This window comes from Delphinapterus leucas, chromosome 3 (genome assembly GCF_059928025.1).
Source record: "Delphinapterus leucas isolate spDelLeu-1000000601 "Yukka" chromosome 3, BTC_Dleu_Yukka2, whole genome shotgun sequence".
Taxonomy (NCBI): domain Eukaryota; kingdom Metazoa; phylum Chordata; class Mammalia; order Artiodactyla; family Monodontidae; genus Delphinapterus; species Delphinapterus leucas.
The window spans coordinates 148858740-148884550 of NC_143131.1; the positions used below are offsets into that span (position 1 = coordinate 148858740).

The following is a 25811-nucleotide window of genomic DNA, read 5'->3' on the forward strand; positions in this document are numbered from 1 at the left end:
ACAACATTTTACTGCAAGAGTATCTTGACCAAGGTTTAAAAGTCAGCTTTTTTAAATCTAAAAAACGGTCATCTCCACCCAGTGCCGGAGCCTGACTGACCCCTGGGTGAGGGATGGAGGGAGGAGAGAGACGAGGTGCAGGACCAGGATGGCATAAGGCCTCTGTCTGCTGTCTGTTTATTCATCCGTATTTACTGAAAGTTCGTGATGGAGCAGCATGCCCGGCCTTAGCCTCTGTGAAGTCTGCATGCCAGTAGGAGGCTGAGAGTAAAGGAATAAGTTAGCAACGTCCTTTTTGGATGATGATAAGACCTTTGAGGAACAGAAAGCGAGATGGCAAGAAAGTGTTTGAGTGTTGCGGGGGAGGAGGCAGGAGCACAATTTTGGAGAGTGGTCAGGGAACCCCTCCCTCCCAGGAGATGATACTTGTCCTGAAAGCCAAGAAGGAAGCGGGCTTGGAGGAGCTGGCAGGGGAGTGAGGGCCCAGGTGCTCGGGACCTTCTCCAGAGCCTGGACGATATTCTCCTTGTGATGAGAAGCAATGGGAAGGTTTTCAGGGAGCGAGTTCAGTGAAGCAAGAAGCAACACTTGGGGTCAGGATTTGCCTGCATTCTGACCTGCCAGTTGGGCCTGGAGAAGCCTCAGCTGTTCTCTCCTAAAGTGGGGCAGCTGGGAGCAGTTCAGTGAATTGCCACTTGCCCTTAAGTGTCCCCTTGGAATTGGAGTGTGACTTGGAGGTATCCCCAAGTCACACCTGTCCGCAACCTGGGGACCAAAACCTCAAAGGCCTTGGGGCTTATCGGGGAGTGTACCCCTGGGTGCCTGGGAGCTGTGGCGAACTGGGGAGGGGCACTCCGTCCACAGCGCTGGCTGCTTCTGAACCCCTGTCGTTGTGCCATGGGAGGTGGAGGGGCCCAGAGTTGCCAGACCTTCTGATTCTGTGAGAGAAGCCAGAAATCCAGATGTGGGGGAAAACCCTTGGCTAACATCAATTCCAAATTAAAATAACATTGCCTGAGCTCTAGCCATGAACCTCAAGCCTAAGGAGTTGCACAAGACCAGATCTCGGCCTCCGGGAGCCTCCAGGCCAGAATCACTACTACTGTCTCTTAGGGAACCAATGCAGAGAATTGAAGGTAGAAGATGCACAAGAAACTGGTGGATTCCTTTAGGCAGTTCTAAACCTTTTTGTGTGTGGTGGATCTTTCTGGCAGCTTCTGAAGCCTATGGATGTCTTCTCAGAGTAATGTTTTGAAGTGAATGAAATCAAATAACAAAGCCACTTAATTGTATTTAAATACAGTTATCAAAAGGTTGCAATGTGCTATGACTGGTGTTTCTTTGTTAATGTATCAGTCAACACCACCTGGTGCTGACTTTCATAGTTTTCAAGTAGCGATAGTAGAAACAAAGTTTCAATATACCTATAACAACTGTAATGTGATCTGAAAACACTACAGGTGACAAAGTCACAGTTACTGCTGCTCTGGGTTGTTGCCTACATTTATAATGAAAAGAAACGATGCATTTCAGAGGACAACCAAAATAAAGATGTAATGTTTTCCCATCCAGCTGCACAGGCATTCTCCTCTCCTCACCCCCACACTGGTCCTGGACTCCAGTTTAAGAACTTCGGCATTAGACGTGATAACAGGAGGACTGGCAGAGAGGAGGCCCGGTGAATGAATAAATCGGTGAATGAATGACGGAAGGCCTTTGCAAATAGTTTCCTGAGGGCTACTAGTGAGATAACATAGCCATGGTACCTAGCTCTGGGTCTGACATATAAATGTTCATTTCTCATCTTCTTTCTTACCTTCTCTGAATCTTAGTTTACTCATATGTGATAGGGGAATACTATCAATACTACTACTGCTACTAATAATAATGAGGATAATAATAGTAAAAATAATAACACCAGGCCTACTTACCTCATGGAGCTACTGTGATGTCCAAAACCAGAACGCATTCTGCAAGCTATAAATCATCATATAGACGTGAGTTACTATTGCTGCTATAAGAACATAGACAATTACTTCCTTCTTTCTCAGCCTCCATTTCCTCATCTATAAAATGGGGCTAGTCACATCTGCACCTCCTTCTTAGCTGAGTTATTGTAAGGAATGAACAAAGTGATGCATGTTTTTTTTCTTTCTTTTTTTTTTTTTTTGCGGTACGCGGGCCTCTCACTGCTGTGGCCTCTCCCGTTGCGGAGCACAGGCTCCGGACGCGCAGGCTCAGAGGCCACGGCTCACGGGCCCAGCCGCTCCGCGGCATGTGGGATCCTCCCGGACCGGGGCACGAACCCGCGTCCCCTGCATCGGCAGGCGGGCTCTCAATCACTGCGCCACCAGGGAAGCCCAGTGATGCATGTTTAAATGCTTTGTAACATTAAATGCATTGTAAACTATAAAATGCTTTGCAGGTGTGACGAACAATTATTTGGAGGCAGCATATAGGAGTAGTGAAAACATCATTGGCTTGGAATCCCAGAGGGTTTGAGTCCCTCCTGGGCTAGAAAGCCCAGAAAGAAACTCTGGATCTTGGTTTTGCCATCTGTAAAATACGGGTGTTAATTGCACACACCTCACAGTGCATTTTACAGGCTTAGCCCCTGTCCAGCCTGGACCCAGAGCGGGTTACTATTCTCCACTGGCCCACGGACAGCTCTGACGAGGCCTTCTCCTCACCAAGCCAAACAACACATTCTTTTCCTCTTTAGTTGAATGGTAATAATTATACCAGCCCATCTGGGATGCCATGTCTTTTAATTACTATTTATAAGGCATTTGGGGATCCTCACTCAAAACGGATGTGTGATGTGCAGTGATTCCAGAGTGAGTCTCGTTGCCTCAGGACCCGTCAATATCAGAACGACCCTGGGCTGCGCCAGAAGCCAGGGAGTCCTTCTTCACCTCTCCCTCCCTTCACCTTTCCTGCTCCTTCCCTACCTCGGGTCATGGCACCATGCTCATCCCTGGCTCCAGCTGGACGCCACCACCTTGGGTCATCCCCGAGCCCTCTTCCCCCTTGCCACCAGCAGGGCGTGTCCAGGTCTCCCTTCAACCACCCTCCATCTCACACTCTCCCCTCCCCCGCTGCTTTCTAGGACCAGCCCACAACCCGGCAACTGCAGCAGCCTCCTGCAGAGGCCAGGAAGACCTTCCAGAAATAGAATTCAACCATTTCATGCTCTACTGAGCATCTTTCCACGGCTTCCCCTTGCACTTGGATAAAAGCTGAAATCCCTCTGCCTGATCTGCCCGTGCCTCCCTGCCCACACAGGTGTCCACTATTATCTTCCACCCGCCCCCCCCCCCCCTCCATTCAATGCTGTCTAGAAAAGAGGCCTTCTCTGTGTTCTTCAAACACACCACGCTCTTTCCAACCTTCATGCGTGCTTTCCTCTCTCCCCGGCTTCTCCCCAGACTTGGCATGAGGCTCCTGTTAACCTCAAAGTCTTAGAGGAAATGTCAGCTCCTTGGAGGGCCTTCCCAGGCCAGCCTCTCTCAAGTGAGAGCCCCCATGCCTGCACCTCCTTTCCTGTTCTCCCTCCACGCCAATCACTTACTGCAAATTGAATTTCTTTGGGGGCCAGAAACACGTGAGGTTTGTGCGTGAGTGTGTGTGCACGCCAGCCCCATAAGAGCTTAGACCGCGTGGATGTTTGTGTCTTCAGAGTCTAGAACAGTGTCTGGCGTGTAGTAGGCACTCGGTAAAGATTTGCAAAAGGAAGAATGAATGAATGGATGAATGATGAACGTCTGGGGATATAGCGTCTATAACTTTGCCTCCAAATAACTGGTCAGAGGAGAACAAAATTAATACAGAACAAACCAAACTAAAGAGGAAAACCCATGGGGGTGAAACCCCATAGTTGCCAACAGTAAATTCTTGATTTGTTTTTGGTTACCCTTTCCAAGATTGTCTGTAAAAAGAAAAAAGGCGTTTTAAAAAATCCCCACCAATTACCTCAGAGATGAGACTTAATGCCAACTTTTTGCCTAGAGCACATTTCTGCAGCCGAGTAATAAACCCCAGAAAAACATGCCTTGTGATGGAAACGTTGAACATCGTCTGTTCTAACAGGGCCATTGCGGCTCCCGAGAAAGTCAAAGGAAGCGGGGAGAAAGGAAGAAGAATTGCATTAGGTAAATGTTTATCCAGAGGCAGCATCGTTGATAATGAGGAATTTTGGCTTTCCTTCCCAAACCAGGGTTTTATTTGTTTTCTATCCAAATCGCTTTTATGACACTTGGGTTTTCTCAACAATGAAAATGCGTGGTTGACTGCAAGTGTGAGAGAGATTGAGAGATTTTTTTCATTAATATATGTTTTATTTTTTAAGTTAATTTTTATTGGAGTATAGTTGCTTTATAATGTGTTAGTTTCTATTGGACAGCAAAATGAATCAGCTATACATACACGTATATCCCTTCTTTTTTGGATTTCCTTCCCATTTAAGTCACCACAGAGCACTGAGTAGAGTTCCCTGTGCTATACAGTAGGTTCTCATTAGTTGTCTGTTTTATACATAGTACCAATAGTGGATATGTGTCAATCCCAATCTCCCAGTTCATCCCACCCCCCCCTCCACTTCCCCCTTGGTATCCATACATTTGTTCTCTACCTGTGTGTCTCTGTTTCTGCTCAGAGAGATTTTTATACGTTTGCCCCCTTTGCAAGCTCTTAGAGGGTCCCATAGATTCATGTTAGAGAGAGGGGGGTAAATAACACTATCTTGATTCCCATGTTTCCTGGGAGACTGTAGAAGGAGACGTCTTCCAAGAAAGGGAAATATTTGGGGCTATAAGAGAACTTATAAACTCAGAAGTTTGAAACCTATTATATCCTGATAACAGCTGATGAAGCTTGGACAGATGGCTTGCTCCCTCCTAGCCTCAGGGTCCCCCACCTGTAAATAGGGATGATAAAGACAAGGTTATGAATGGCGGCACATGGCCTCCAGGCCTTACCACTACACATGCTGTAACCAGTCAGCAAGGGAACCCCTTCTGAGACGGGTACCCGGATTCTAACTAAACTTGATCAGGCAGGAGAGATATGAAGTGGATTTTAGAGAAGCAAAGAAATACAAATAAAAACCACCACGGTCCTTTCCTGGAGTAAAAGGAAGGACACATCACATGGGAAATCACACCAACAGAGTGAGTTCGTTCCAGCCAAATTCAACTTCGAGTTGATTTTTTAAACTTTTTTTTTCAATTATAAAAGTAACGAAACATTCAAGAAGATTTTGAAAACAAACTCACAGATTATCCCACGACCCCGACATCCCCAATTATTCTCCCGTCTGCATATTTTCATTCTGCCCATGTGTGGCCTGCCTTTCCCCCTCGTAATGGGAAACATACTCCATGAAAAACAGAGGTCAGCCCCCCAAACACTCTGCTGCTTCCCCTCTTCTTTCCCCCTTTATTTAGTTATTTAACTCTGTTTATAAACAAACCTGAGGACCTCCCTTCCCCTTGACACCAACTGATTTTGGAGTTCTGCTGGGTTTTTTTTAACTTAATTTTTAATTTAAAAACGATTTCTTTCTTTTTTGTTTTAATGTGACATCAACTGGTTTGGAGCTCCCTTTCACCGTGAGAGTTAAGCCCCATGTCCCAACGATCTCTGCCAATAGCAAGGGCTGACACTGCAGTGTCAGCTAATGGCTCAGCCTCAGTTTCTCCCCTGGACTCAAGGGACACACTTGAGCAACCCAAATCTCATAACGGGTGGGGGCAGGACACCCCACCTGGAGCCTCCACAGGGGCACACATTCTAGGGGGAGCTTGGCTTCCATGACCTGGCATTGCCTAGGTGACCAAGAGCCAGCCTCAGAAATGGAATGAGGTAGCTGCAAAGGAACAGTTCCCATCACCTTTCCTCCTCCTCCTTAAAGAGTCAATTGGTCTCTGTCATTTTAGCCAATGGTTTTCAAAAATTGTCACTATGAGTTAAGTGCCTACTGTGGCAGGTGCCTGCTCTCCTTCACCACTAATATTCCCAAGAGCTCTTGGCGGTCAGTACTCTTACCACCTTATTCTACAGACGAGGAACTGACGTTCAGAGAGGTTAAATGACTTGCCGGAGGTCACACAGCCCCACATTTTGGCCTGAGTGACCCTGAGGTGTATACTCTTCCTCTGGTGCTATGCAGTCAGGTCAGAGGCGATGAACAAGAAGATGAGATCTGCTTCTTCCAAGAGGGAACCTGGGTGTTGGTTTGAGGACCCACTGTCAAGGCCGGATGGACCGTTTTCATTCCACCCCTCACATTTTAATCCATGTCCAAGATTGCTAAATACCTCCATTTGATGCCCATGAGCTTGGAGGTCCATGTGACTGTTCAAGGATCAGTTATGAGGTCATGCCAAGAGTAGAAACCTCAGTGATTAGATCCGAGCTCCCCACATTGTGCTCCATAGAGAATGGAGCTAATTACGAGGTCAGATGGACCCATGGTCAAGGAAAATTTACCACACTCTCTTGGACCATTTAAGGGCTGAGCCAACACACTGTACAGGCCGTCCTGTACTGATGAAAATCTCTGGTTCTCCCGGGGCCCTGAATCACTGCTCCAGCTTCCCATAGGGTTGGGGAAACCCTTTAGAAGAAGATGGCCCCATCCCTGGGCTCCAGAGCTTCCCAGGGCCTTACAGGCACTACAGGGGCCTGTGAGAAAGTAAGTCTGCTCTTCAATGCCAGGGTAGGGTAGAAAGAGCCCAAGCAACAGAGAGAGAGCAACAGAGCAAAAGAGAGAAGGGGGTATGGGGGCTGGAGGAAAACTCTCAGGGGCGCCCCAGGAACATTAGCAGGAATCCCACCCCTCCCTCAGCAGCCTGGACCTGTCTAGCCCATTTCTAGGAATCCAAGCCTTTGAATGTTGTTGTTGCTAACACACCTGTCGCTAGGTGCTGCGTAGGTTAAAAAGCAAATCAGTGAGGATTAGGTGAAATAACGCTGCTAATTATCAAGCTAAATTGTGACCTCACCAGTGATTTCATTGGCAAGGCTGGCTCCAAGGCTCGCCCTGCATGGAAGCACGTCTGTCTGCCCGCCCTGCCCCGCCCTGCCCACCCGCCCAGGCCCTGAGCGGATGCAGTGAGAGAGCACTTCTGTTCTAAGTGGCCTGCTGCCTTGGCCCAGGGCTCCAGACATGTGAGGTTATTGAAATTGAACTTGGAGGACAGGATGCTTGGGGTGGCTGCTCCCTAGGCACATGAGAAACAGCAGGAGGGTATACTCCCATCCTTACCATGCAGTCAGACCTGAGAGCCGGCAGGGCACCCTCTAGCCCTGGGATGCTCTAACCAGCATCTCTACTTCTTCATGACTTACCTCTCCATTCCCTCCTCATCTTCCCATCCTCAGGGCTGCTCCCCTCTTCCCAGAAGCCTGCAACAGCCTTCATCATTGGTCCTATTACTTCCAGCATCTCCCCCACACCCCCTCCCATTTTCCATAATGCTCCCCAGGGAGTTTCTCAAAGGGATATGGAGCTCTATTACTCTCTTGCTCAAAAAACACTCTGTGGCAGAAATTAAACCAGAGCAATGCTATCCAGTTTGGGCAGAGCTGGGGGAGAAACGAATTCTGCTAGTGGAAGTGTGCACCGGAAAAGGGTTTTTTGAAAATAATTCGGCAATATCTGTTCAGATGAAAAATACACACTCTTGGCTTTGGCAATCTCAGTTTTTAGAAATTAAACCTTTAAAAATAAAAGTGTGAGTATGAAGGTTTGCAAGGATTATTTTTTCAAGAATTTTTTGGCAGTAGGAAAAATTGGGGGAAAAAGGTCCATCCAGAAGGAAATGGTGAAATGCATTCTAATATAGCCCTACTATGAAACATGAAAAGACCGGATGGTGAGATGTCTGTGATACGAATTAGACAAGAAGGCAAGTCACACAGATAGTTACGTGGAGAGAGTCACACACACACACACACACACACACACACACACACACGGACACACAAAACACCATCAATTTCCACTTTTCTGTTTGCTATTTTGTGTTTGTATATAATTAGGAGTGTCTAAAGATACACGATTGTTCATCCTACTTATGTTGATGGCAAAAAAAAAATGAGAGCGATTATTCATTGCTAACTTATCTTTGATTTGTTTCACTGGTTATCATGAATATCTATTGCTTTTGAAATTCTAAACGAAGAATTTAGTAAAAAGACGACAGAAAGAAAAGGAAGGAAAGAAAAAGAAGAAAGACCCCTCACCGCTGAGCTGCAGCTCCCCGAGTGCGGCTCTTCCCTCCAACACCCTTCTCCCTAGCCTGTTTGCACCCCCAGCACCGCAACCTCCCCCACCCCCGCTTCTTCCTGAGCCTCTTGAAACTCAAACACACAGGTCACAGGTCATTTCAATTCTTGTCCCTCTTCACATACTATCTACTCTGCCAGCAACTCTCTCCCCTTCTCCACCTGGCAACACCCTCGGTGGCTCAGTCCAAATGCCACTTCCTCCAGCAGCCTAACCCTAACACCCAAGGTTGAGTGGGTCAGTCCCACCTCTGGGCATCCCACCATCCCACAAGCTCCCCTGTACTTTCCGGAACCGCATCCCATCATATCCCATAGTAGGGTTTACACTCTGGCTGGTGAGGCATAGGGAAGGCATGTCTCATCTCAGAAAGAATCAGTGCTTTGAGAACACACCTGGGGCCACTCACCTGCACATTGATACAGAGAAGCCAGAATGCCAGATTTCTAGGGAAAGTCCCCTGATTTTTAAATGTTGGCAATGTATTCAGATGTTTTATTAAACTGTCTTCGGGACAACACTGTGAGAGTGAAAGAATTCTGCAAGATGAATCTGGCTTCGGGTCAGTCCTTTTGACATTTGTATGGAGTAATTGATGAGGCTGTCTTGCCACTAGAGTGGGAGACTCTTGAGGGCAGGAACTTGGCTGGGTAATGTCTGTCTTCCAGGCGTGGCACTAATTCAGCACACAGCTGCCTGAGGAAAGGAGGGAGGAAGGGAGGGAAATAAGGAGGAAGGCTGAAAGAAATGAAAAAAACGACAGATCAGGCAACGCATTTCATCATTTACAAAAATGACAAAGGAGGGCTTCCCTGGTGGCGCAGCAGTTGAGAATCTGCCTGCTAATGCAGGGGACACGGGTTCGAGCCCTGGTCTGGGAAGATGCCACATGCCGCGGAGCAACTAGGTCCGTGAGCCACAACTACTGAGCCTGCGCGTCCGGAGCCTGTGCTCCGCAACAAGAGAGGCCACGACAGTGAGAGGCCCGTGCACCGCGATGAAGAGTGGCCCCCGCTTGCCACAACTAGAGAAAACCCTCGCACAGAAACGAAGACCCAACACAGCCAAAAATAAAAATAAATACATTAAAAGAAGGCTCAACATTTAAAAAAAAAATGACAAAGGAAAAAACATTTTCTGCCTTATTTGCAATTTAGAGGAGATGAATTTTGCCTACAGAGTACAATGAAGTTCTCTGAATATTGTGGAAGTATTTGTTAGACGGTCCAAGTGTCCAGACAATGAAGATGGATCTATTAAACAAGGGTAAGTGATTTTTAAATAGAACCTTCAGCTTTCAAAGAATTCTTCCCCTCTTTTACAATTACTACTAAGCTAGCAGATAATGAGGTCCAGGGTAAATAAGCCAGTGTTTTGGCCAAATTCTCCCATTCATTGTTTACTAATAATACAAACAACCCCATATCTCCAACAAGGGATGGTCATCTATCTATTATCTCTGGAGTAGATTCTTCCTGCAAACCTAGATCAGAATGATCACCATTCCCCTAGCTTTACAGATAAGGAAATCAAGGTCCAGAGAGGGGAAGTAACTGGCCCACGGCCACCCAGCTAGGAGGAGGCGAAGCAGGATTCCAACTAGATTTGGTGCCGCTGGAAATGCAGCGTTCTCTCCTGTAAATCAGTGCTAACCTGAATTTCAAGCATCCGCCTACACGATTGTTCCCTTGTCAAAGAACAAGCATTATGATTGTTGGCCTTATTCCAATACCAACAGTAGTATTATTTAATTAACGTTTAACTAAACCCTCGTTTTAAAACAACAACAACAAAAATGATTTGTAAAGGGAAATTAATGTCACCGTATTAGTTACCAGCCGTAGATGGGTCCACTCTGAAGATAAGTAGAATGGAAGCAAGACTGTCCTCATCTCACTAGATGCTGTTGCCTCCTGAAGACTGAAGCCTGGTGCTTGGTCCACAGGAGGTTAGCAATCGTTGCCGAGCTATTAAAGTTGTGCCGAGGCAGTCTCCTGAGTATAATGGCTTGATTATCAGGTCACTGAAAAGGGAATAACTTTCTTGTCACGTGCCTAGATGTTACTTCATGGCCTGTCCAAGGGACTCTCTAAGATTATTTTTCTGGGAAGGGCTGTGCCACCACGGGGCAAAGCTTCCTTGGGCTGCCCAAAGGCCCCAAGGATTCTTAGCAAGCATCATTTTCCTAAACCTCTTTGCAATTGTCCACACCAACGGTGTCAGCTCTAATTGTATCATTAACAATTATCCACAAGGTTTCCTCCCAGGCTTCTCATCTGCTGAGTCAGAGACTTTCTTCTATTCTCACACAGGAGACCGGCACCAGGGAACAAGAGGGGACTAACCTCTCCCAGAGTTTTATATCCACGGGCCCATTTATCTTCCCACCACCCTGAAATAAGGATGTTTAGCCCCAGTTGTCTGATGGGGAGAGTGAGGCTCAGCTCAGAGAAGTGGGGAGAACATGCCCCAGGATACACAGCTGGCCCAGGATAAAATGGGGGTCCCCACTAGCGTCCCCTACTGCCTGGGATATTTTCCACCCGCTGCCGCCGCCTTCCTGGACCCTTCAGGCAGCCTGGCGGGAGACAGAACAAGGAACACACACTCCTTTATCAGAGAACTACAAAACCAGAAGAGACAGGAAAGGCAACTACACTCCCCTCGTTTGCCAGGGAGGTGAATAGGGGACCCTAGAGGGGGAGTACCTGCTTAAAGTCACCCAGCAAGTGAGTGACATGTGGGGCTCAGGACCCTTGTTCTTGGCCGAGGCCCCAGGTCCTTTCTCTTCACTCTCCCACCCTCCCCACAAAGACTAAATCCATTTGCAAAAAGTCCTGAGCTGCAAAGAGATGGAAAAGAGAAAACGTGCCAATTTTATCAACCTACCATACACACAAGCGCTTAAGTTATGAACAGAAATAGCATTATGAGGAAGGCCTAACTATATTTAAAGTTTGTGGGTCTAATAAAATTCACTTTTCTATTTAAATGATGGTGGCTTTTATTTTCTAGGGTTGGAAGGTAGGTAGAGGATGGGGAGAAAATGCACTTTGCACAGGCACAGTTCTAAAGAGAAATTATATTTATCTAGATTTTCCATGTCTGAGAATCAGATTGCCCTTCAGTAAAATGAAGATAAAATAGCATCTACTAAACAGGGTTGTGAGGACTGAATGAGTGAGTACACGTCAGTGCTTAGGACAGGGTCTGGTGTGTGCCAAGCACTCAGTAAGCATTGCCTGCTATTATTAGGAGGAGGAGAAACTATGAGTTTATATTTTTCTGAATACATTTAGGTCTTTTTTTTTTTTTTTTTCCTATCGTATAAACACGCTCTTGTTTTAGGAAATCTGGGAAATGCCACAAAATCAAGATATTGCTAAAGTGAGCCGAGAAGATAACAGCAGGATGCTGAGTTTCTCTGGCTGCGTCATGTCAGGGGCAGGAGAAGTGTGATCTGGAGGATGATAAACAGAAACCAGTTTGGGGTTTGGAGTCAGATGCACCAGGGGTCAAATGCTGACTGGGTCACTTAGTTGCTGCATGACCTTGGGCAGGCAACAATCTCCCCAACTCTTTCTCCATCTGTGAAGGGACGGGAGAGACGGTGGGGGGAGGTAGAGATTAATTGAAAGCCTAGCAAGTTAAGGGTTTGGGGGTAAAACGAGCTTTCAGTGTTTCTTTGGGGACAATTTAAAAATCCGACCCCTCCCCGCAAGAATCCAGTGTCGGTTCCAATTGTTAAGACACATGAGTCTACCCCTCACAATTCAAGGTTCATTCCTAGTCACTGGGAGAGGCGACCTTCTGAGCCTGCTGAGAGGTACCTACAGTCTCTGCCACTGCTTCCATTCCCGAACTTATTCACTAACTCAGCCAATATTTATTGTGTCCCTCACTGTGTCAGGGGATCTTTAGGGCACCTGACACAGATCCGTGGGGGCATGACAAATCCCAGGGATTCTGAAATCAGACCTTTCTGGATCCAGACCTGGAGAGGCTGGGTCTGTGCTTCAGAGGGTCCCTGGAAGGTGCAGGGCGGCTCCAGGATGGAACTGATGTGGTCTCCCACCAGACTCCTTTTGTGACCTCAGGAAGGTGGCCACGCCTCTCTGAGCTGCAGGTACCTTTTGGTGAAATAAGGTGTTGGAGTAGAAGGAGCTGAGGCCTGTGGGGTATAGGAAAGAGCAGGGTATCTCGCACCCAAGGGCGATCCTGAGGAACAAGTGAAGTCCTGGATGTGAAAGCACTTTGCGAAGCCTACAGCTCAAGGTGTACTGTTTTTGCATCACCGTGGGGAGGGGTCTTCCTGCCGGTGGTAGCCTGCAGCCCCCTCCCAAGGCTGGCACAAGCTCTGGGTTCAGCTCCAATGCCCCAACCCCTCCCCTAGAAATGATTAACAGAATTCTGAATAATTGCTTCTAATTGTCTTCATCCTTACGGTAAAACAAACCTTGCTTATTCCCCACCAGGCAACTGGGGGTGGGGCAGTTGGAAGAGATTCTATATTCCTTAATTAAAAAATATAATTATGTCTGTTAAGTAACTCCCCAAATTTCCTTTTCCCCTCCTCGCCCATGCCCAGTCAACTGCATTTTGAATCTAACCCAATTTGGAGGCCACTAAATGAAAGAGATTTCAGATTCCTGCCGAACTATTTGGGAATCCATAAATGCAGCACGCGCTTCCTCTGTGTGCCCTAGCTACTAATTAAGCCCATCTCAGACTCAACAGTTCCATCTGTCTAATTGGAAGAAAATGGAAATAGTAGATACTTCATTGCTGTGAACAACTGCAGATGCCTTTCCTCCCACCTTTACAGCAACTTCTGCCCCAGGCAAAATACAGACATTTTTAGAGTCAGCCAAACCCTGATGTGAATCTCTGCCAGGTATTTACTAGTTGTGAGAAACTCTTATCAAGTCTTAAGCTTCAATTTTCTCCTCCTTAAGGAGGAATGAAGGCCTTTCCACCACAGGATTGCTTAAGGTATAGGAGGGAGCTGAACGGTAGTTTAAAGCTCATCTTAGCCCAGTTCAGTATGGGTAGTTTTCCTGGTTTTACAGATGGGCAAACTGAGAAGGGATGGGGTGGGGGCGGGCAGAGACATGTGAATGGCTGGGCAAGATGCCCTTGGTGCTGTCCTGGATGTCTGGATTGACTCCACAGAACTGCAGCCACCCAGCTTCCTGGAGCCACCTCTTCCAGGGAGCCTTTTGGGTCTTTCTGTGTAGACACATCAGGGCTTGGGCCCTGCTCCTGGGAACCTCTTACCACTACAGGCTGGGATTGCGAAGGTGCCAGCAAGCTGTACCCAAGGTCTGGGAAACGGGAGATACTCCTTTCTGTTTGTCTAGACGTTTCTTCTTCCCTTGATCCCCATCCTTCACTTGACAGAGTTGTCAATCTGCTTCCTTCTGAAGAGGTGGGTAGTTATACCCATTTTGCAGAGAGGGCAAAAAAAGGCTCAAAAAAGTTATCCCCTCATGCCTCAAATTATCCAACTTTGTATCAGTGGATCCCAGATGTGTGTGATGTCAGGCAGATCTATTGAAAAGGGTGGTAAAAAATACTATCAACAAGGATTTAAGAAACAATAATAACAGCCAACATTTACTGAACGCTGGACGCTCCCATACTGAGGAAACGGTGGTGCCGAGAGGTGGAGTGATTTATCCAGAGTCCCACAGGAAATAAGTGGCTCAGCCCTGTTTAAACCCTCCAGGAGACTGGAAGCAGAACCCTTACAGTCACTCCTGGGTGGGGTGCCTGAGGCAGCCACACTCTTGTGTTACCTGCTTTTTTTTTTTTTTTTTTTAGCGGTACGTGGGCCTCTCACTGTTGCGGCCTCTCCTGTTTTAGAGCACAGGCTCCGGACGCGCAGGCTCAGCGGCCATGGCTCACGGGCCCAGCCGCTCCGCGGCATGTAGGGTCTTCCCGGACCGGGGCACGAACCCCTATCCCCTGCATCGGCAGGCGAACTCTCAACCACTGTGCCACCAGGGAAGCCCTCTTACCTGCTTTTTATAAGGCTTCTCACTTAGTCCTCACCAGCCACCCTATATACTGGGCATCTTTTCTAAAAAGAGGTTACTAAGGCCCCCAGCGCAGTGATGGTGGCAAATGGTAAAAAGTAGGGCCTGGATTTGAATACGGAACTACTGATGGAGCGCGGAACTCACGACTCTTTCCCCTTTCGCAACCCTCACACCTGCTGTGGCCAGAAACAACTACGTCTCCATGAACTGGCCCACTCCTCTCCGAGGCTGTGGGACCTGCAGAGAGGCACAACATCTGCCTCCATTTCTTCCCCCCTCCTCCGAGGATGTCTCCGTTGTGGACTACTTCCAGGGGGACCTTGTCGAATCAGACTCCGCCCACAGCAAGTTTCAGCCCAGCCTCTCTCTTGTCTGCGCCTCGACTTCATCTGTAAAATGGGGAGCCATGAAAGCTCAGGCTTCAGGTAGCTTTACGTAATCTGTGTGGCGCTTTGGCAAAGGTCCCTTCTCTTCAGACTGGGTCCTGAACTCAGTGGGCGGGGGCCATAGCAAACTGATTGGAGCGTCCAGAACTTCACAAGCAACGGATCTGCACCCCCCCACCCCCCAATAATCTCAAGCAGCGACCCTGAATGCCCGTCTACTCGCCTTCCTGCTCTGTAACTCGAAAAGTGATCTCTCAAATGCCTGGAAATATGCCCGCCCTAGTGAGGTCTGATCTTACCCATTCCTACTCCGCACTGCACAGGTAAGAAAAATGAGCCCAGAGAAGAGCAGCCTTTTGCCCGAGGTCACACAGCGAAGGACTGGGGCAGGGTGGGGGATGGTGGGGGAGCGGTGTTGTGGAATTCCAGGCGGACGTTGGCGCCCGCTTGTCTGCCCGCTTCTGATACCCGGGTTCGGGAGAATAGGCTGCTAACGAGCGGCCCATTAGGAGGAGTTGTCACTCCTCTGGGAGCGAGGTTGTCCCATTAGGGCGAATTGTCATTCCTCCTGGAGCGAGGTTGTCCCGGCTCCGCGCAGGCTGAGTGCCGGGGCCGAGAGCAATTAACGCGGCTCCGGCGCGGGCAGCCGCCTCTGCCCCGGGCAGCGGGGGCGGGGCGGGGCGGGGGCGGGGCGCCCGGCGCTGCTGGAGCCGGTCACCCGGCGCAGCCCCTTCCCCCGGAGCCCGCCTTTCATCTCCCCGCGCCTGGCGCCTGCCCGCACCCCTGGCCCGTCTACAGCCCCCTCCTCCGCCCCTCCCCCGCCTCCTCCGGGCCGCCGGGATCCAGCGATCGGTCCTGAGGCTGCAGACGCCGCGGTCCGCGCGCTGTCCTTCACGGTTTTCGCCTTGGGACTTGCGGTGCGCGTGCGCGGCTGTTCCACGCAGGCCCAGGGCGCGTGCGAAATGCCCGGGGCGCGCGCTAAGGTGGAGTGCGGCGAGTCTACGCGCACCCGCCGGTGCCGTGAGGGGAAATGCCCGGGTCCACCACTTCCTACCTGCGTGACCCGGCCGCAGAATTAGCGTTTCCTGGCTTTAGGCTTTTCATCTGTAAAATGGTGAAAGTAATTTCTGCGCGGAGCGATGTGTTGGAAGAAACGAATGAAATCATGGAGGACAGGTCCAGGTACTAAAGCAGAGGTGACGCTTAGTGGTGGCTGAGTTATGATTGGAACCTCACGTTTCTGCCTGCGTATATGTCACCGGGAACTAACCTTTACTGAATGCTCCCTAAGTGCCAAAGACAGACCTCCGCTAAGGGACTATAAACTTTTCAGGGCGAGCCGAATTCTCAGTCCCAGAGATTTTACAAAGAACCCACCGTGAACTACGTGAAAGGGGGCTAAGTGCCTCATTTTGGATATCTGGCAAAGAGAAAGCATTCGATACATTGTTGCTGCTTTTGATATACAATAATATGGTGGAGCTTTTTTGGATCGCCTACACCTGCTAGTTATCTTATGTAGCCCCTTGAACTGAATTGTGGCAAGAGCCATCCTGGTTAGAGGTTCTCTCTCATTTTAGAGCGAAAAAAATATTAGGCTAAGGGAGGGGAAGGAACGCCACCAAGGTCACGCGGCCAGGAAGAGGTGTATACAACATTCTGAAAACGCAGCTAACGCAGCACCAGATGCACAGACGGGGTTTTCCACAAAGGGCTAGAACTGTGTTGAGGTTCCACTCTTTTCACAGCGGAAGAGACACCCTTTCCTGAATTGTCCCAACCTCAGCGTGCAGAAAACAAGATGGGCAGGCTGGTTGCTCCCTGGACATCTCTTCTGTTCATGGCCAGAGCTTGGCAACCTCCCTTGGAACACCAGTTGTTTGTTTAATCTCTACTATTTTCTCATTTCTGGCTTTACAATTTTTGTCCTTTGCCTGGACATCAGGACCAGAGAGTAGGGAGGGGAACCTACCTTATCCTCTCCCAGAAAAGTTCATCAGAATAAAAGAGCTCTCTCTACTAGTACTAATTAAAACAAACAAACAAAAAAACCCAGGAATGAGCTTGCATGCCCCCTAATTGACAAATATTAACAAGGAGTTTTCAAGAACAATTATCAAACAGTGGCTGGGTACGTTTTGGCAGCAGAGGGCTAAACGAATTTCAGGTTTGCTTCCAAAATATGTAGCCTGCACCTTGCTAGTTTCCTCTAGGAGGCAGAGAACTTAATCTGGGTTTACCTGTACTGTATTTGAGATGCATATCGAGCCAACTGTCATCAGGTATGACTCAAGGGGAAAATGCATAAGGCATATATCTCCAGATAACTTTCCTAGTTTTTTTTTTTAAATAACTTTCTCTGAACTTCTAGTTTGTTGATAGTGGTGGGAGAAGGGGGTTTTAGAAGGCTGTGGTTAGAACTTCTTTACTTTTAAACTTTTATTCAGGACCATTTCTAATCAAATTGAATTAAGTGGCCAATGCAGATTGTTTTTATCCTCTAGGATTCAGATAACACCTATTCTGGTTATCCTAGGCCAGCACAGTTTCACTCCAGGCAGAGGTTTGGGGTGAAGGGAGGTGCTCTGGGAAGTGGATCTGGGGGTCAAGTCTCTAAAAGTCTTGAATGGGGAAGTAGCTCCAAGCTCTGGGCCTCTCAGTAATTAAAAACAGTGTCCCTTCCTTCCAAGGCTTTGGGAACTGTTTAGCAAGCATCTGCTGTGTGCAAGTCCCTGAGCCGGGTCACTTCTATTCACCTCATCACTTGCGGGATAATCGCTCAGGTATAGGAAAAGGCAGCCGCAGCCTGGAAAGAGTCATTTGAAGAAATAGGTGTTGGCCCAGCGGCCTGCAGAGAGATTGGAGGCCTCTGCACATTGGAAGTTCGCGCGCTCTCCCCTTTCCCATACTGAGACAGTCATCACTAAGGCTTTGAGATGTAATTACCCAGGGTATAATTTGAAGTGGGGTGGGGATATCTATCCTTTTTTTTTTTAACCAGGTGCAATGAACAAAAATGTCCTTCCCCAAAAGATACACAGGTCAGGGTGGGCAAACTTGGCACCCAGTTCTGACACTTGCAAGGGTGTGTATGTGTGGGGGGTGGTGGTGGGAAGCACTAGATATTATCTATGCCTTTTCCTCACTCCTCCTCCGCCTTGAAGGCAAATACTGGCACCCAAACACACGACAAACACCGGCTCAGACAAACGCATGAACACACAATGCACGCAGTCTTGAGAAAAAGGTCGGATCCGGAGGTCCAGAGAGGAGATTCAGGGAAAAGAAAACTCGAGGATTCCAAGTTTCTAAGAGTGCGCTGGTTTTGTTTTCGAGTGGAAGAGATGGAAAGCTCTGGTTTAAATCTTCCAGTTGGAACTACTTGGGAGAGGGTAGCCGTAACCACCTACCTCTCTGGCTCGCTCCGGCCCCTCTCCTAAGGGAGTTATAGTAATAGCGGACGCCGTTGGGCACTTGCTGATAGCGAAATACCTGCTTTTCTAAGCGCCATGCATGTAGTATTTCTTTTAGCAGGGATGCTGGCCCTTGCTTTCAGTGCTGGCCCCTAAAACTGTTACGTTCGCCCAGTTTCGACCCATAGTAGGAGCTTAATAAATGTTTTTGCAATGTCACTTGCAGATTTTAAACATATTCTGGCGCGGAGTACCTTTTAAAAAGAGGGGTCAACAGAGAGAAGAAATGGGACTCCGCGAACTTCCTCTTTAAATAATCGGCCTTAATTACGCCTTAGACTTTTCAGTTTTGGCGTGACTATAACCCTTGAGGGATCGCCTGATAACAACTCTGCTGACTGCTCCTGTAATTAACTCCTAATTTATTTCAAACAAGAAAAAAAAAAAAAAAAAAAAAGGCCCCAGCCTCTTCCGGAAGAGCCAATCGGAGGCGAGCGTCCGTGGCGTCAGCGCCAGGGCCGGCTCGGATTGGCTGAGCCGAGTCTCTCACTTCCCCTTGGAGGAAAGGCACGGCTGCCGGCGCGCCCCTCCCGTCTCCCCCCAAAAAAGTTTGAGTCGCAGCTGCCTGGTTGCCAGCGGAGTCGCGCGCCGGGAGCTACGTAGGGCAGAGAAGTCATGGCTTCTCCGTCCAAAGGCAATGACCTGTTTTCGTCTGATGAGGAGGGCCCGGCGATGGTGGCCGAGCCGGGCCCGGGGCCTGGGGGTGCCGACGGGGCCGCGGAGGAGCGCCGCGTCAAGGTCTCCAGCCTGCCCTTCAGCGTGGAGGCGCTCATGTCGGACAAGAAGCCGCCCAAGGAGACTTCCCCACTGCCAGCCGAAAGCGCCTCCGCCGGGGCCACCCTGCGGCCACTTCTGCTGCCGGGACACAGCGTCCGGGAGGCGCACAGCCCCGGGCCGTTGGTCAAGCCCTTCGAGACAGCCTCGGTCAAGTCGGAAAATTCAGAAGACGGAGCGGCGTGGATGCAGGAACCGGGCAGATATTCGCCGCCGCCAAGTGAGTGCCTGCAGAGGCCGGGACCAGGGGTAGGAGGGTGCGCGGGGTACAGGAGGGAACTGGGGGTCAGTATTCCAAGCTAGCGGTACGGAGACCCCTCTGTACTATGCGCCCTGAAAAGCAAGCATTACAAGTCCTTGGCCCCTTAATATCCCCAGAGTTCAGCGCGCCCACGGCATCCAAGATACCTTCTGGGTAATGTCCGCGCAGCGCGTGTTTGGGATCCCCTAGCTGTACAGAATATTCGACACAATTGCCAACGCCCTGATCGTTGAAGGGAGAACCCAGCTGGGTTTGCGGGGTCGCTTGGGTATCCGTTTCTCTAGCCCTCAGCCCTGCCCTCAGGCCACTTCGCTTTTTTTTCACTGTCCCTCGGGGTCTCAGTCTGGGGAATGAAGAAGGATCCACGTTTAAAGAGCAGCGGAATATATGCCAGGCAGAGGCAGAGTGTCTAACTGCCTTTCAAAGTTCACAACCCTGCGAGGTGTGCCCTCACTATAAAGATGAGGTAATTAAAATCTAACCCGATTTTGGGTAGAAATGATCATCTTCCATTGGTCCCGCGGGTATCGAAGCACGGTAACACGGAGGGATGGCGGCAGAGACTTACGCGGCGAGGAAATGTCTCCCGGTCGTCCCGGCGGCCAGCCCCGTCGCTTCGCTGGGAGCGGGCTGGGGTCAGCAGCGTGGGGCTCCGCTTGGCTCAGAGTAATAATTAACAGCATTCCAGCAGCGCTTCAGTTTACAAAGTGATGCTTATTAGTTCACCAGATCCCGATCATCGCTGGAACCCCGAAGTGTGGGCAGAAGCCCGGGACCTGTGGTTATCCCAGTTTTCAGACATGCATACTTTGAGGACTGAACTTGCTTGAGCCAGGTCACCAACAATGGCTGAATTGGGCAAGGGGCCCCGGTGTCCAAGCCCCAACCCTGGCCACCTTGATCCCTCTCCCCAGACAGACCAAGTAGAGGGCCGAACACCTGCACCCCGCTTCCTGCCAATGAGGAAGGAGAACTGAGAGTCGCAGGAGAGCTGATTTCTCTTCCAGCGTTTATGTCCAGTTTTGGGCCCTGGGTCCTTTTGCGATATGGAGAAGCCATTCCCTGTAGTTCCTTTTACTTCTGTCTCCCAGCCTTTAAGATTTCTCTATCTGCACTCTACCTCTAGGAAAGGTGAGAGAGAGGATGCCTGCATAGGGACTTTTTCGAAAGCTGGGAGCATTACATTTTACCCCATTCCCATCAGCCCTGAAAACTCGAGATGCAAAGTATCTTGTGAACAAAACAAGGCCATATAACCAGGCATCAGTGGCTGTCCCCTCTGGCTTCTCTCTCCACCCTGTTAGAAACTCCCAAAGATTCAAAGGGCGTGGAGATTAAGGACTCAAAGAATTTAAACTCAAGTTTGCACAGTACTTTATAGCACTTTTCACTGTATTATCTTATCTGATCTCCGTGTGGCTGAAGCTGGCCTCTCGGTAACAGATGAGGACATTTCAACAGAGTTCAGAGGAATCTGCACACATCGAGTTTGGGCTTGACAAGAAAGACTTGGGGACATTTAATGATCACCTATCTGATGGCAGACAAGACTCTGGGCATTCTAAAATTTGGTACTCTGAACCACACTGCAGGATCAGTATTAGTTACCCATTTTATTGATGGTGAAATAGAGGCTTAGGAACTTTAAGGGACTTAATTTGTTTGACAGATATTGAGTGCCTGTATATGCCTAGGCCTGGGTCAATTCCCAGCTGCGCATCAAGGATTCAGGCTTTACAGGGAGTGGTGTCCAGAAGTCAGACATTTCCACTTTCTTAGGTTCCTGGGGTTCTGTAAGCATGCCTGCCAGGGCCCAAGGTAAGGCAGCCGTGGGCCCTGGATGTGACCCTTCCATGAGAAAAGTAGGAGATTCTGAGAAAGGATTTAATTTTTTTTTTAAAAGTGGGTCATGGTCATTGGTGCTTTGGGCCTGGAGATGGCCTCAGGAGCCCTGTGGTAGGAGCGGTGGGTCCGGGGGAGCCTAGCGACAGAGCCTGGGGCAGGAGGAAGCCACCTGCCCAGGCCCGGGTTTTGTTATTCTCAGGAGGCAGTAGGATAAATGCTGTTTTGCTTTGTATAATCGCACCCTTCCTCAGGCTGGTTTAAAATGGGGAGGAGAGTGGGAGGGTGGAGAGAGGTGCGCTGGGAGGGAAGCTTTGATACACACATGAGACCCCGTCACCTGGATTTCATAATTCAAATGCAGCCCCTAGGAGCAGCCGGAATGACCGTGCCCAGGCACAGAATCACTTCCAAACGTAGAGCAGAGGCAAGTGTAGATTCTAGGAGCTTGGTATCTGAACTGTGGCCACTGGATCCTCCCAGCTAGCCAGGTCATGTTTGTGAAGGGTGAGAATTTCACAGGTCCCTGACTCTCTGATTGTTGTTATTTTATTTGTAAATTAAGAAGTAGGCACCCCCAGCTCTCTGGCTTACTTAGGGGTTAGCATATGCAAAAGTCTACACTCCTGTGGTAGTTTCTTACCCATCTCTCTCCCAGATTTCTGTTTTTTGATTGATGGCAGAACCCACTACCTCTTTCATTTTTAGCCACTTAAAAGTGATGGTTAATAATGTCACATTAGGACAAATCCATTTCTTGTTGGAAATGGAGGCTGGGTTGGGACTTGTGCTGTGTCACCCTCAAGTATGAAGTGTAAACTCTTTCTTGGGCCACCAAAGTAACTAAACAAGAAATGCTACATTCTCCCTTTGGAGTGCTTTGGAGTTACTACGGTGGCTACATTTGGAAAATTAGCATAGCTCATAAAAGCCAAATGCAGAAAATGAATTGTTTAGCATCTGTCCCTCAGCTCCACCCCAACTTCCTTTAAGGAAAAACCCGAAGTTAGTTGATGCTATGGAATCACAAGGATGCCCTGTCCTATGATTTCCTATAATTGAACCCATTTTAAATATGGAGTCTGGATGCTGTAGGCATACCTTTATTTTGCTTGTTATTCCTTCTTTCTAAATTCCAGCAACAAGCTAATCATTTACACATTGCCTCCAAACCATAGAATGGGTAGGAGAGATGGCTAAAATGTCATCACATGCTCTCAATTCAGGAGGCAGCATGATTTCCCCTGACATTTACATTTATGGGCGAGCTAATTTTTCCCTCCTTCTTAGTAAAGTTTATATTACAGAAGCACCCAGCCAAGAAAGTTATCCCACATCCAGATCTGTAAAATGATGTTCAGGTTTTATAATCTGTAGACTGGAGGGAATGACATCCGTGTGGTTGTTTATTGCATGAGGCTGCTCACCAATCCATAGATGCTATTAATTTACTGCAGACCTTATCGGCACGATTATCCTTCATAAATATGTTGATGCAATCCAACTTCTCCTGGTGCAGAGAGGGGATGGACCCAGTTCATAAGACCCTTTTCATTTTCCTTCTCATATGTGATTATCTCAGTGTCCTAGGGATATGAGGATTATCATGAACCCAGCCCCCCATTTTTAAGATAAGCGATATCAAGAAGAGATGGGGTTTTGTTTCTCAGAGAACCCTCAGCTCTCTTGACTTATGAAGGGTCTGTTCACATTTCATTATCTCTAATGCTGTTTGTTTTCCATATAGAAAGTTCTGTTACACCATAAAACTCCCAAACTTTTGGAAAAAGATACAATTTTTTAAAAACAAAACAGTTTATCCATTTAAGTATGGCCCTTCTCTATCCCTACCCCCCTCCCCCCCCAAAAATCCAACCACACATGGTTTTGACCAAGGTACCTTTTTGAAAGATGAAGAGGGAAGACCCCCCCCATGGACACACCTGGCGAGAAAGCCACTTTCTTTTGCTAACTCACTCCCCATTCTCTGTTCCCTAGGACACATGAGCCCCACCACCTGCACCCTGAGGAAACACAAGACCAATCGGAAGCCACGCACACCCTTCACCACCTCCCAGCTCCTCGCTCTGGAGCGCAAGTTCCGCCAGAAACAGTACCTCTCCATCGCAGAGCGGGCAGAGTTCTCCAGCTCTCTGAACCTCACAGAGACACAGGTCAAAATCTGGTTCCAGAACCGAAGAGCCAAGGCGAAAAGACTGCAAGAGGCCGAACTGGAAAAGCTGAAAATGGCTGCAAAACCTATGCTGCCCTCTGGCTTCAGCCTCCCTTTCCCCATCAACTCGCCCCTGCAAGCAGCCTCCCTATACGGCGCGTCCTACCCTTTCCATAGACCTGTGCTCCCCATCCCGCCCGTCGGACTCTATGCGACTCCAGTGGGATATGGCATGTACCACCTGTCCTAAGGAAGACCAGCTCACTAGACTCCGGGATGGATGTTTGTTTAAAAGCCTTCCCCCTCCCTCTCCAAGAAGACAGTCCCGCTCAGCAAACCTTGCATGCACCACCCTCAGCGGCTAGATCGACAGGGCCACAGACATAGTTGAAATTGGTTCTTTTGACTGGAGACACCCACACCCCGTTTTCTTGGTGTAATCTTCCAGGTGCCAACCCCCCTTCTCCTTTCACAAGATTGGCTCTGATGGTTTTTATATATAAATATATATATAATAAAATATAATACATTTTTATACAGCAGACATAAAAATCAAATTATTTTGAAAGGTAAAATTTATATACATATATATATATATATATATATATATGTCTTTTTTCTCTATATATCACCTTCCTAAAAGAGACTTTAATTAAGTCTACCTGTTGTCTTTTTCTTATGGGGGAGATGAATTATTTGCTAAAATTGCTGAAATCTGATGATTTGGATCACTGACTTGCAAACATTAGAATTAGATACTATGTGCATAGGCTGTAGATATGGAAAGATTCCTCCCAGAGAAGGGGACACATCATGTTTTTGCATTTTTTACATGCAAAACTCACTAGATATGACCATATTTGGCCCTATTTTTTTTCCCCTTCTCCACCTTGTTTGTTACACATTGTTCAAAGTTTTTGTAAGATCAATAAAAGGGGGATGAGAAGAATCCTGAGAGTGCCTCGGGGTAAGGTGGAAAATGGAAGTCCTTCCTAATTCCTCTCAAGGCTGTTGCTTAACTGCATTTCAGATAATTGGAGAGTGAAAAGTTAAAGCATGTCGGGAGGAATTGATGGTTTCCTTGAACCACTAGGTACATCAGTCCTCACACACTGAAAAGGTGTGTGTGTGTGTGTAGTTAATTCTCTGCTTAAAAAATATGAATATCTTGTAACCATTATCTATACTAAATATTCCTGAACAATGAATAGATCTAAAAAGAAAAAAAATCATGCTTTCTCTGTGTGTGTACCTGTTGTGTGTGCTAAACTTATTAGAAAAATTTATATACTTTTTAACATGTTGGGGGCAGAGGGTAAAGCCATGTTTTGACTTGATAAAAAATGGTGTTGTCAGACAGCCCATATAGCTCCTTGGTATTTCATTTTTCTATCCAGCTCCCCCTCCCCCATCCAAGTATACTTTTATCCCTTTGAAAGGGTGCCTTGTATAATTTTATATATTTTATTGAAGAGTTATTTCTTATCTCTTATTCTGAATTAAATTAAACGTTTTATTGCAGTAAAGTCTGTCCAAAGTCACAATTATTTTTAAGAGGTGCTCTCTGTTCTTTAGCTGGTCTTAGCCCAGAAATGCCACCCAGATGGGGGAGGGGGGCTGGTGATTTTTATGATGATTTTAATGTGAATCAATCAAGAGCTGTGGCCAGATTCAGCCCGGGGTAGGGAAGTCTACAGCAAATAGCAAAAGACTTTGAAATGCTTCCTCTGGCAGCTTGTGTTACTCATGGAAAATTGCTATTAGGAGTTTTTCAAATTCCAGTGAAAGATGAGCTTAGAAGTGGCAGGGCCCAGGGATCGGCCAGAATCTGAGGGGTTTGTGGATGATTGCGGGGGTGGGGGGGGGCGGGAATCTTGAACTTGAAATCTCTCAGCTACCACAACAACAAGCTTCGAGCTGAGGGAAGGGACCTATATAGTTCTTTGCAAATGTAGATGGTAACTAGATGCGTTCACTGAGGGGGAGAGGGGGGTAGATGGATGCCTGCTGCCCTTTTCAGGACTGTGTCAAATCACATTCCGTTTACCATTCCTAGCTCCTTCCAAGGAGATCGGCCTTGAACAAATGCTCTTTTCGGTTTGTAGGGGGGTAGGTAGTTCATTCAAGTTCCCTTTGCTTTGCAGCCTGCCTTTCCACTGGTTACAGAACGGGGGTCAGGCTTGGGTTTTGAGGCATCACCATGAAAATAAATTGGTAATGGGTGGGGGAGGCGGGGAAGAATCTTAAACTCCACTTTCTGTCGCACAAAGAAACCAAGTGGCCATTGATGATAACTTTCCGAAGGCTGTTTTCGGATGAGAAGCTCGAGTGACCTGGGAACGAGTTGGAAGGGAGTCGAGAACTTCCTGTTGCGGAGCCTGAGCGGTGGGGAGATTGGCACCCGGCACCTACTAGGACTAGCGCTTTAGTCCCAGTTTCCTTTGTGCCGACACCCAGTTTAGAGGTGGGCGCCGGAAACTCCACTTTTCCGGTGGGTTAGAGGCTCCCAAGGTCGGTCGGTGAGTTTCTCCTACGGAGTGTGATCCAAACCCAGGGATCTGCTCCGAAGC

At 48.2% G+C, this 25811-nt stretch overlaps 1 protein-coding gene across 1 annotated transcript; it reads left to right on the top strand.

Moving 5' to 3' along the window:
- The first annotated feature begins 18661 nt into the window (after window positions 1–18661).
- Window positions 18662–23873, top strand: MSX2 (msh homeobox 2). Its single transcript, XM_022595071.3, has 2 exons — window positions 18662–19184; window positions 23067–23873. The coding sequence occupies exons 1-2, from the start codon at window positions 18806–18808 to the stop codon at window positions 23489–23491; spliced, it is 804 nt and encodes a 267-aa protein (XP_022450779.1). The 5' UTR covers window positions 18662–18805; the 3' UTR covers window positions 23492–23873.
- The last annotated feature ends 1938 nt before the right edge of the window (window positions 23874–25811 follow it).